Below are 13,188 nucleotides of genomic sequence, written 5' to 3' on the forward strand. Positions count from 1 at the left end.
TACTACTGTTTTTTTAGCATTAGGTTTACATCCCAATGCTTTAGGCAAAAAAATTTGCTTTCATATCTCTGTTGAAACTGAATATTGAAGGAAAATTAGATTTGCTGCCCTGCCATTGAGGAATTCCTGCAACCCTTGTGTTGAATATGCTACTAGGTAAAAAAATTCAGGATTTTCAATCACTGACAATCAAGCATTGGATGTATACTTCCAGACGAGGGTATGGTAAAGAACGTGCTGAATTGTGACATATGGGAACAGGTAAAGATATTTAGATCTTTAAATTTAGCCATTTTCTAGACCGAAACTAACCATTTTCCTCTATTCAGTGAAATAGTGGGTAATAGAACATTGAACATAGGACAACAGAGCGAAGTACAGGCCCTTTGGCCCACGATGTTGAGCTGACTTTTTACCAACCCCGAGATAAATCTAACGCTTCTCCCTCACGTCCTCCATTTTTCTTTCACCTTATGACAGTCTAAGGAGTCTGTTAAATATTCCTAATGTATTTGTCTACACCACCATCCCTGGCAGTGCATTTCACGCTCTTACCACACTCTGTGTACATATACAATGGGTGATTGATATGTTCGTGGCCTAAGGTAGAAGGAGTCAATTTTAGAAAACCTAGCACATTTATTTTTCAACATTGTCTCCTCCTACATGTACGTACTTAGTCCAGCAGTGGTGGAGCATACGGATCTTGGACCTCCAGATAGTGTGTGATTGGGTGATTGATAAGTTCGTGGCCTAGGGTAGAAGGAGATGAGTTATACAGCTCTCGTTACATGCACACGCAAGTCAACTCTTTGAGTGATTATGCAAAAAGTTAAAAGTTAATAACTCATCTTCTTCTGCCTTAGGCCATGAACTTATCAATCACTCCTCGTATGTATGTGTGTGTGTGTGTGTGTGTGTGTGTATATATGTATGTGTATATATATATATATATATATATATATATATATATATATATATACACACACTAATTCCTCTGATGTCACCCCACCATACTTTCCTCCAATCACTTTAAAATTATGCCACCTTATATCAAGCATTGCACCCTGGGAAAAAGGGTCTGGCTGTCCACTCCAACTATGCTTCTTATGATCTTGTACACCTCTATCAAGTCCATAAGACATAGGAGCAGAATTAGGCCATTCAGCCCATCGAGTCTGCTCCGCCATTCCATCATGGCTGATCCCAGATCCCAATCAACCCCATACACCCTCCTTTTCGCCATATCCTTTGATGCCCTGACAGACCAGGAAACGATCAACTTCCGCCTTAAATATATGTACAGAGTTGGTCTCCACCGCAGTCTGTGGCAGAGCATTCCACAGAGTTGCTACTCTCTGGCTAAAAAAATTACTCTTTACTTCTGTTTTAAAGGGTGGCCCCTCAACTTTAAGGGTGTATCCTCTAGTTCTGGATACCCCCACCAGAGGAAACATCCTCTCCACATCCATCACTATCTAGTCGGCCGGCTGGTGGCACAGTGAGATCAGCGCCGGTCTCCGGAGCAAAGGTTCCCGAGTTCAAATCCAGGTCGGGCCACCCCCGAGCATGCTTTCCTTCTGTGTCGGGTTGAGTGTCGAGCTAACCACTCGGCCTTGTAAAAAAATACAAGGGTCGTTCATAATGTGACTCAGTTAATTCTGACACCACCTGCCAGACAAGAATGGCTGAATATCTGGTACGACACGCAAAAAAAAAACTATCTAATCCCCCTGCATTCTTCTAAATTCCAGTGAGTACAGGCCCGAAGCTGCCAAACGTTCCTCATATGCTAACCCCTTCATTCTCAGAATCACCCTCGTGTACCTCCTCTGGACTCTCTCCAATGACAACACATCCTTTCTGAGATATGGGGCCCAAAACTCTCAATACTCCAAGTGCGGTCTGACTAGAGTCTTACAAAGGCTCAGCATTATCTCCTTGCAGACTCAACCTGTAAATTAACCTTCTGGGATAAATGCACCTCTAACGTTTGAATTTTCTCCCCATTTAGATAATAGTCCACACTATTGTTCCTTTTACCAAAATGCATTATCATACATTTCCCAGTGCTGTATTCCATCTGCCACTTTTTTGCCCATTCTTCCAATTTGTCTTAAGTCCTGCTGCGATCACACTGCTTCCTCGGCACTACCTACTCCTCCACCTATCTTCATATCATTTGCAAACTTTGCCACAAAGCCATTAATTCCATTATCCAAATCATTGACAAACAATGTGAAAAGCAGTGGCCCCAATACTGACCCCTGAGGAACACCACTAGTCACTGGCAGCCAACCGGGTAAGTCCCCATTTATTCCCACTCACTGGCCCCGCCTGTCAGCCAATAGGCCATCCATGCTTATATCTTTCCTGTACTGCCATAGAATTTTATCTTGTTAAGCACCTCTCATCCTCCTTCACTCTTAAGAGAGAAGCCTTAGCTTGCTTAATCTTTCCACATGCGACATGTTCTCTAATCCAGGCAGCATTTTGGTAAATCTCTACTGCACCCTCTCTAAAGCTTTCACATCCAGCACTGATCATAATACTCCAAGTGAGGTCTAACTACAGTTGCAACATCTCACCTTTCACCATTAACCCATAACCTCTGGTTGTAGTCCCACCCAACCTCAGTGGAAAAAGCCTACTTGCATTTACTCTATCTATAATCCTACATAACTTTATATACCTCTATCAAATCTCTCTCAATCTTATATGTTCTAAAGAATGCAGTCCTACCCGATTCAGTCTTTCCTTAAAACTCATGTTCTCCAGACCTGGCAACATCTTTGTAAATTTTCTGTGTACTCTTTCAACCTTGTTTACATCTTTCCCGTAGATGGGTGACCAAAACTGCAGACAATACTACAAATTAGGCCTTACCAACACCTTGTATAATTTCAACATAACATCCCATCTCCTGTACTCAATACATTGATTTATGTAGGCCAAAGTGCCAAAAGCTTCTTTATGACCCTATCTACCTCTGATGCCACTTTAAATGAATTATGGATGTACCTTGCCAGATCCCTTTGTTCTACCGCACTCCTCAGTGTTGTACCATTCACTGTGTAAGACCTACCTTGGTTGGTCCTGCTGACGTGCAAAAACCTTGCACTTGTTTGCATTAAATTCCATCTGCCATTTCTCAGCCCATTTCTCCAGCTGATGTCGATCGCTCTGCAAGCTGTGATGGGCTTCCTCACTGTCTGCTACACCCCTAATCTTCGTGTCATCTGCAAACTTGCTGATCAGTTAACCACATTATCATCCCAATCTTTGATATATATGACAAACAACAAAGGACCCAGCACTGATCTCTGCGACACATCACTAGTCACCAGCCTCCAGTCAGAGAGGCAACCTTCTGCTACCATCTCTGGCTTCTCCCACAAAACTAATGTCTTATCCAATTCACTACCTCATCCTGAATGACGAGCAACTGAACCTTCTTGACCAGCTTCTCTTGCGGGACCTTGTCAGGTGCCTTACTAAAGTCCGTGTATACAGTATCCACTGCCTTGCCTTCATCCACTTTCCTGGTAACTTCCTTGAAAAGCTATAAGATTGGTTAGACATGACCGACCATGCACGAAGCCCTGCTGACTATCCTTAATCTATGTTTATCCAAATGCTTATACCTCCGGTCCCTTAGAATGCCTTCCAATAACTTTCCCACAACTGATGTCAGACTCACCCGCCTATAGTTTCCTGGTTTATGTTGAGAGTAGTTTTTAAATAGTGGAAAAACATTGGCTATCCTTCATTTAGGTATCTCTCTTGTTGCTAAAGATCTTTTAATCATCTATGCTAGGGCCCAGCAATTTCTGCACTTGCCTCCCGTATGGCCCAAGGGAACAGTTTGTCAGGTCCTGGGGATTTATCCACTCTGATTTGCTGTAGGATAGCAAACACCCCCTCCTCTGTAATCAGAACAAGGTCCATGAAGTTGATGCTCCTTTGCCTCACTTCCATGGGCTCTGTATCCATCTCCTGAGTAAATACAGATACAAAGAATTCACTTAAGATCTCTCCCATCTGTTTTGGCTCCACACATCGATTACCATTCTGGTCTTCGAAAGGACCAATTTTGTCCTGTGCAATCCTTTTGCTCTGAACATTTCTGTAGAATCCCTTGGGATTCTCCTTCACCTTGTCTGCCAGAGCAACCTCATGCCTTCTTTTAGATTAGATTCAACTTTATTGTCATTGTGCTGAGTACAGATACAAAGCCAATGAAATGCATTTAGCATCTGACCAGAAATGCAAAGAATAGTGTTATTTACAAAATAACTGCAAATAAAAAAAGGTGCTACAGCACACAAATATAAAAGTACTGAGACAGTACAATATGGGTGCAATACTGCTTAGCACTGTGATGTGAGGTTCAGCAGTGTCACAGCCTCAGGGAAGAAGCTCTTCCTGTGCCTGCTGGTGCAGGAGCGGAGGCTCCTGTAGCGCCTACCAGATGGGAGGAGAGTAAAACCCTCCTGATTACATTCTGACGTGTTCTCTTGCATTTTTTGAACTCCATAACCACTTCATTTATTCCTACGTGCTATGCACTCCACTTTTTTTTTCTCTTAACCAGGGTCTCAATATCTCTTAAGAAACAAGGTTCCCCACACTTATCTTTGCCTTTTATTCTGACAGGCACATATAAGCTTTGTACCCTTAAAATTTCATTTTTGAAGGCCTCCCACTTTCCAAGTACCCCTTTGCCAGAAAACAACCTGTCCCAATCCACTCTTGCCAGATCATTTCTAATTCCATCAGAATTGGCCTTTCTCCAGTTTAGAATCTTAACCCATGGATCAGACCTGTCTTTTTGCATATTTACTTTGAAATGTGACTTGAAAGCCTTGTTTAAATCTCCTTTTTGATTTTTGAATTCCAGGCAAGTTCCAATTGATGTATCCACTAGAATAATAATAAAAAAAACAATTATGTCTACAGTATTTTGGTCACTTTCCATCACCTTTTGTGCACTAGAACAATTGTACTTCACAGAAAATGTGCTGACTGAAAGGAATTTTCTTTGTTATTTTATTGTCCTTGACCCTGATTCAATATTAGCTCCTGTATATCTGGCAGTTTAGTCTCTTGACCTCTCTAAGTACTGATACAAAGTTGTTTTTATTTTTACTTTTCAGACTCTTGCTCTGTTTTGAATTTTGGAGGGAAATAAACAGTCAACAGTTTGGGCTGAGACCCTCGGTTGAAAACATCGACTGTTTATTCTCCTTCATGGATGCTGTCTGACTTGCTGAGTTCCTCCAGCATTTTGTGTGTTGCTCCAGGCTTCCAGCATCTGCAGAATCTCTTGTGTGTCTGTTTTTTTAAATTTTGTATTGCTCCTTTGCCAAGACCAATCATGAGCCCTTGATTGCCTATGTCATACGCAATGGCACATAACGATAATGATTGCTCCTCACACCTTTAATCAGCAACAACTCATTAGTAAGTGGATGCCTTGCCCTTGGGTGTTTAAACTGGTTCTGTGTCACAATGTTCTGCTTTGAAACTCCCATTGAACCTGTGTCATTTTACTTTTGAACAGGTTTACCAGTTTTTATTTGGGTTTCTTTCCTATTGCATAGCAAGTAGCATTGTCTAAATCGAGGCTTTTGTGAAGTTTTGTACTTCTCTGCTTTGAACTTAACAATTTCTGATATACTTTGACTAAATGATCATGCACGGTTGGGCTGTTAATTAAATCTGGCCATGACGGATGCTGCTGCCTTTGGATTTAGGAGCTCCTTGCAAGTTGCTGAAGTATATTTTGAAATTGCTTTTGGAAAGCAAGAGATGAGATGCTCATCATAGGAAGCCCAGCTCCAGACGTGCTTTGATGTCGCCAGACAGGGTTTACTGATTTTAATACAGTCAAATATCAAGAGGATGTGGTTTGAGTTTATTATTGGAGATGGCTATCACCTGCCACATGCCTGGCATGATAATTTCAATCAGTAGTTCAAGCTGAACACTTTCTAGTTTTAATACATGAAAAACCATGGTGTTATCTGTGTAGCAGCAGATGAAGTGAAACATTGTAGTCAGCAAGAAACATCCTTATGATGGAATGAACATCATTGATGAGGGAATTGCAGACGGTTGTTCTTAAGACACTGTCTTGAGAAACTCTTGTCACTGATACCGATAGCCGTCAAGAACATATTGTCACTGTAGTAGGCAGGACTCTAGTCAGTGAAAGATCTGTTCCTTATTCTTACTAACTAGTTTTCTTTCAGTTCTCCAGAGCCACATTTGCCCTAGCACTGTCGGACAATCACTCTCACCTCACCCCATGTAATGAAAGGGCTAAAATAAACAGATGGAATGGAGCTGTCCATTCACCTTCTCATAATGAACAAGTGTGTTCGTTAAAAAGATAAAGTACAGCACAAGGTCTTGATTTTATGATCCATGGAATATTGAAGTATACAAATGTGCTGTAAGTCATTAAGAATATGTGATAGCGTAGTTCCTTTTTCAAAGATGAGCATTTCAGTTGGCAAAGTCTAAAATGAAGATTTTTGGAAACAAGGAAGACTACTTCAGTAGCAACATTGGGTCCTCCCTATACATCTATCATAAAGAAACAATTAATTTTAGAGTTGAAGCTAACTGATATGTGGTCTGACGAATGTCTGATAAATCCTGGGGTGGAGTCCATCCGTTACATTTGAATTGATAGGAGGATATACTGCCAATGCGGGCAAATGGGAATAATATAAATGGCCACAATGGACAAAGTAAGCCAAAGGGTCCTTTTCTGTGTTGTTTGACCTTTACTCTAAAGCAAGTACAGTGGCCCATTTCTAAAACCACCTAACATTTTGACTGTTCTCTGATTTACTTAATGGTCTAGGTTCTGTTTTTGGAGCTCAAACTTCCTCCCAATGGAGAAACCAACACTAAAGGTAAGAGGACTCTTGGCTCTACAAGGAGGACTGCACCACTAAGAGGATGTGCCAGGCTGTCCAAACAATTCAGCACAAATAAGGTAATTGCCTAGTCGTTGTTCAGATCTTAGTACATTATGATTACAGGTGTCCCCTGCTTTTTGAACGTTCGCTTTACGAAACCTCTCTGTTACGAAAGACCTACATTAGTTTCCTGTTTTCGCTAACAGAAGGTGTTTTCACTGTTACGAAAAAAAAGCAGTGCGCGAGAAAAAATGCAGCGCACGAAAGAAAAAGGCAGCGCGCGCCCCGAGCAGCTGCTCTCCCCTGGATTCGGAACTGCATTCTAGCCGGAATTGCTTTAACACGTGCCTGTGAGCAGCCGTTAGCAAGATGAGTTCTAAGGTATCGGAAAAGCCTAAAAGAGCTCATAAGGGTGTTATACTTAGCATAAAACTAGACATAATTAAGCATTTCGATCGTGGTGAACAAAGTAAGGACAAAGTGAGTTTGGCTTGTGGAAGTTGACGAAGATGATGTTGAAGGCGTTTTGGCATCCCATGACCAAGAACTGATCGATGAAGAGCTGATGCAATTGGAAGAGGAAAGGATAACAATCGAAACTGAATGCAGTAGCGAAAGTGAAGTCATCCAGGAACTGAACGTGAAGCAACTGCGTGATTCTTTCTCTGCAATGATAAAGTACGACTTTAATTTTGAAAGGGTACGTTGGTTTAGGGCATATTTGCAATATGGTTTGAGTGCTTACAAAGAACTGTATGATAGAAAAATGCGCGAGGCTCAGCAGTCAAGCATACTGTCATTTTTCAAGCCTTCCACATCAGCCACAACAGACGATGAACTTCGACCTTCGATATCGAGGCAGGCAGTCATAGAAGAAGATGACCTGCCTGCCCTAATGGAAACAGACGATGATGAGATGACACCCCAGTGTCCCACCACCCCAACCCCCAGGCTGCGGATAGATACCGATTCGTGGAGAATGCAGCAGTAGCCGGGACGCACCGGGCACGTCTTTAAGAAAAAAGCCGAAATAAACATGCTAATTAATTAGGTGCTGCCCAGCACGTAAATGTCGGCCCAGATCAGAGGTGACGCAATCGGCAATCGTCTCTGATCTGGGCCGACATGTATGTGCTGGGTGGCACCTAATTAGTTAGCTTGTTTATTTTGGCTTTTTTCTTAAAGAAGTGCTGTGTGCGTCCCGGCTACCGCTGTACCCCTGCATGCTTTGCGGATCGGTATCAGTTCGTGCCCGGAGGGTGGGGGCCACTGCACCACCCCAACCTCTGACGACTCAGCCTAACACAGCATCAGTGTGCTCTGCGCTGTCTTCCCGATTCCCGTAAGTGATACTACACTGTACATACATTATTTCTACTTTATATCGGCTGTGTATTTTTACATGTTATTTGATATGATTTGGCAGCTTTGTAGCTTAGAGGTTACTGGAGAGAGTGTTTTTGCCAACAGTGCTTGCGTGAGATTTTCTGCCGAGAGCGCTTGCGCTGTGTTTCTGCCGACAGCACTTGCGTGAGATTTTCGCTATGCGGAACAGTGCAGGCAATGATTGTGGAGAAGTGTTTCTACTTTATATAGGCTGTGTATTCATCATATCATTCCTGCTTTTACTATATGTTACTGTTATTTTAGGTTTTATGTGTTATTTGGCATGATTTGGTAGGTTATTTTTGGGTCTGTGAACGCTCGCAAATTTTTCCCGTATAAATAAATGGTAATTGCTTCTTCGCTTTACGACATTCCGGCTTACGAACCGTTTCATAGGAATGCTCTACCTTCGGATGGCAGGGGAAACCTGTACTAAAAAGAATAACTAGGAAATGATTAGCAAATGGGAGTCTGAATATTGGAAGATGATATGTGTGCGTGTAGTGGAAACTGTTCTGAACGCCTTATTTGGAAGCGTTTAACAGAAAGGACACATAAAAGTGGGCAAAAGAATAGCAGATGGAACTTGGCTCAGACAAGTGCAAAGGGGTGCATTTAGGGAAATTAAACCAGGGCAGGCCATGTGCAGTGAATGACAAGGCCAAGAGGAGTGTCGCTCAACAGAGAAATCTCGGGGCACAAGTACAATAGATCGCTGAAAGCAGTGACACAGATAGACTATGTAGTGAAGAAGGCACATGACAAGTGTCCCTTCAATGGACAAGGCACTGAGTACAGGAGCTGGGACATCATGTTACATCTATACAAGACTGGGAGGACTACATCTGGAATATTGTGTGCTGTTTTTGCCGTATTGTAGGAAGGCTGTCATGAAGCTGGAGAGGGTGCAGGAAGGGTTCACGGGGGTGTTGCTAGGACTGAAGGATTTGAGTTACAAGTTGAAAGTGGACATGCTGGGACTGGTTTTGCTTGAGTGAAGGAGACTGAAGGGAGGTCTTGTAGAGGTTTAGAAAATTATGAGAGGCACAGACTAGATGGATGGTCACTCTTTTCCCTAGGGGGGTCCAAACTTAGAGGACCCTGGTTTAAAGTGACAGGAGAAATAATTAAAGATCTGTGGGGCATATTTTTCCACAAAAAGGGTGGTGGGTATATGGAAAGAGTGCCAGAGGAGGTGGTAGATGATAATATAATAAAGTGTGTCAAAGATATTTGGACAGATGGGCAGATACAGTAGTGTTAGAAAATTTGTGAACCTTGTAAAGTTTTCTCTACTTCTGCATAAATATGACATAAAATGTGATGTGATCTTCACGCAAGTTCTAAAACTAGATAAAGATTACCCAATTAAAAGAAACATAAAAACATTACTCTTGTTACTTTACTTATTGAGAAAAATTAACTAATATTACATGTATTTGTTGAAAAAAGTGTGAACCTCTGGGATTATGCCTTCTACAAAAGCTATTTGGAGTTGGGTGTTCCAATCAATGAGATGAGATTGGAGGTGTGGGTTGTAGCGGTGCCCTGCCCTATATATTTAAAAAAAAGACACACAAAGTTAGGTTACTGACAGAGCCTGCACTTCTCAAGAAAGATCTGTTTACATAAGCCATGCCTTGATGAAAACAACTTTCAGAGGACCTTAGAAGAAGAATTGTAAAGATGCATGAAGCTGGAAAAGGCTACAGAAGCATTTCTAAAGACCTGAGTGCTCATCAGTCCACAGTAAGAGAAATTGTCTACAAATGGAGGAAATTCAGTACTGTTGCTACTCTGCCTAGGAATGGGCGTCCTGCACAGATCACACCAAGAGCACAATGTGCAATGCTGATGGAGGTGAAAAAGAATTCAAGGGTAACAGCAAAAGACCTGCAGAAATCTCTAGAACTGTGTCCACTATAGGAAAAACACACAACAAGAATGGTGTTCATGGAAGGACACCACAGAGGAAACCTCTAGTCTCCAAAAAAAAATACTGCTGCACGTCTCAAGTTTGCAAATGACCATCTGGGTGTCCTACTATGCTTCTGGGACAATGTTCTGAGGAAATATGAGACAAAAGATGAACTTTTTGGCAGAAATACACATTGCTATATTTGGAGGGCAAAGGGCACTGCACACCAACACCAAAACCTCATCCCAACTGTGAAGCATGGTGGAAAGAGCATCATGGCTTGGGGCTGCTTTGCTGCCTCAGGGTCTGGACAGCTTGCAAATGTTGAGAGAACAATGAATTCAAAATGGTATTGAGACATTTTGCAGGAGAATGTCAGGGTAGCAGTCTGTTACCTGAAGCTGAATAGAAGTTGGATAATGCAACAAGATAGTGATCTGAAAGACAAGTGTAAATCAACAATAGAATGGTTTAAAAAGAAGAAAATTCATGTTTTGAAATGGCCATGTCAGAGTCTTGACCTTAATCATATAGAAATGTTGTGGAAGGGTATCAGGAGGGGGATGAAGATGAGTGATGGAATGGAGGTGGAGAAATTGGGAGAAAGTCATGATAAATGATGATGGGAAGAGGTGTAGTCTAAGTAACTGAGGCGGGGGGGGGGGGTCAGTAGATTTGTTGTAAATGCCAGTGGATAGTTTGTTTCCTGAGCTGACAAAGGTGACAAAATTGACAAATTCCACATGGGTGCAGAAGGCAGTATACAGTCTTCGACATACCAGAGAAGGAGCACGGACTGCTCCAGTAAGTTGACAGCCTGTTCGATCGCCATGGCTTCTGCGAGGTCACCCAAAGGTGTTCTTGCCCTTTTTAAACATTTTTTTATGATTGCAAGACCTGCTGGACATTAAGAACAAAGTATTGCAGGTCTACCCTATGAGCAAGTTGCTCGTTGGTGGAGTAACTGAAGGAGCTGGATTTTGTGTGGATTGTGCTGCTTCCTGTGTCAGAAAAGCATTGGAGGCATCTGTGCTTGAAGAAGGGGCATGTTTGAATGCTGCTGTCTTTTTTCTTGTGATTGCAAGACCCTGTTGGACCCTATTGTTAATGTGGAATGCTGCAAGTTTGATTCACTAACTTATTTATGGTAGGACAGCAGGGAAGCTGCGTGGCCTCGGTCGTAGCAAGGACTAGGCCTCAAGCTGTGGTGTCACTTGTTTACAGCTGCCCAGGGGAGGGTTAGAGCACTCCACCAGAGGCAGTGTGGCACAGCGTCCAAGCTGGAGTCAGTGCTGCCCCCTAGTGTTTGTTCGGCAGAAAATAAGCCATATTGTGTTCAACTGCAGATTTCTGCAACATTCATGGACTCGGGGTCTTGGACTATCTTTTCTGTGTGACTGTATTTTACCGATGCATGTGCTACTTTGTGTTATGGGTGACTGTTAGTACTGTGTGTTGCACTTTGGCCCTGGAGTAATGCTGTCTCATTTGGCTGTATTCATGGGTTTTCATGTATGGTTGAATGACAATTACACTTGAACTTTGAACTATGAGGCCAATGAAAAGATGGGCATAGCTGGTGCCTATGACTACACCTTTGATTTGTAAGAAGTAAGGGGTAAGATAAGTTATTCAGGGTAAAATCAAGTTCATTCAGGCAGATGAGAGTATTGGTGGTGGGATGTTTGTTGTAGAAAGAAGTGGAGAGCTTCTAGACCTTTGTAATGGGGGATGGACATGTAGAAAATTTGTGCATCTAGAGTCAAGATGAAGTAGTGGGTGCTGGGAACTGGAGGTTGTCAAGATGGTGGAGAGCATGGGAGGTACCCTGGGTATTGGTGAGAAGGGATTGGATAAGAAGAGACAGGACCAAGTCAAGGTATGAGGAGATGAGTTCAACAGGACAAGGGCAGGCAGAAACATTGGATCTACAAGGCCAGGTCTGTTTGTGGACCTTGGGTTGGTGGTCAAAGCAGGAAATGTGGTGGTGGAGACTGTAGAAGGGAGATCTCCTGACGTTATGAGATCTGTGACAGTGAGCTGTTTATTGGTGAGGTAATGGGCTAGGGATAGGTATGAGAGGTATCTGAGAGCTGTTGTGATTGATGTAAAGTGAACAGAGGACTGCCTATTCGGAGGAGGTGAGGATGAAGTGGGCCAGAGTAGTGAGGAGGTTGGTGGTTGATGTCATGGCAACAATTGCAGATGTAAAGGTGAAGAAAGGATTAGAAGCAAAAAGATGGTGCCTAAGATGAAGGGGAGTGAAGGATCATCAATGGGGGCTGAGGACTCCTTGCCAAAGAAGTGGGCACAGAGGAGCAGGAAGAAGAGCTTGTTATCGTGACAGGAACTTGTTGAGGTGTGAGTGAAGGTGATGACTACTCAGTGTCAGCAGCAGCAGTAAGTGCAAGACACAGAGTACAAAACACTAAGTTACTGAAATAAATAAACATCAGTCAAACAACCAGGTCATGCTTAGTTTCGTGGATCATTCAGAAATCTGATGGGAGAGGGTGGATGCTGAAGAGCTATCAGGGGTTGAAGCTGGGTCTTGGTACAGGGCCAGAAGAAATAAAAAAGTTCTCCATGGCCCTTACCTCACCATACCAGGTTACCATCTCCCACACTGTCACAGATCTTATCACATCAGGAGATCTCCCCTCCACAGCCTCAACATGCACTTCCCACTTCTATCAAATGGGACTTGTTCAGAAAGGCATGTTGGATGAGTTGGCCCAAAGGGCCTGAATCTGTGTTCTATAATTCTATGATTCTATGGAAGATCAATAGGTTTCTTAAAAAATTGAAATAAGTTGCGAACATGTAACCTTTGAGAATTTTTTTTTATTGGCCCATCAAGCAACAGTATCATTTGAAAGTGTGTGCTCGATTGCACAGGCTACTTAAAATCCACACTGAAAAAGACTGGAAGTATACTCCAATGTTATAAAC

General features: G+C 42.5%; 1 protein-coding gene across 1 annotated transcript in view; it reads left to right on the forward strand.

The window, feature by feature from the left end:
- The window catches only part of polq (polymerase (DNA directed), theta), a 96,332-nt gene that overhangs the window by 66,264 nt on the left and 16,880 nt on the right, over positions 1-13,188 (forward strand). Inside the window, exon 23 of the mRNA XM_072260300.1 lies at positions 6,875-7,009. Coding sequence (XP_072116401.1) covers positions 6,875-7,009 — 135 coding nt within the window. The remainder of the gene's footprint in view (positions 1-6,874; positions 7,010-13,188) is intronic.

Source organism: Mobula birostris, chromosome 6 (assembly GCF_030028105.1).
Source record: "Mobula birostris isolate sMobBir1 chromosome 6, sMobBir1.hap1, whole genome shotgun sequence".
Lineage (NCBI taxonomy): Eukaryota > Metazoa > Chordata > Chondrichthyes > Myliobatiformes > Myliobatidae > Mobula > Mobula birostris.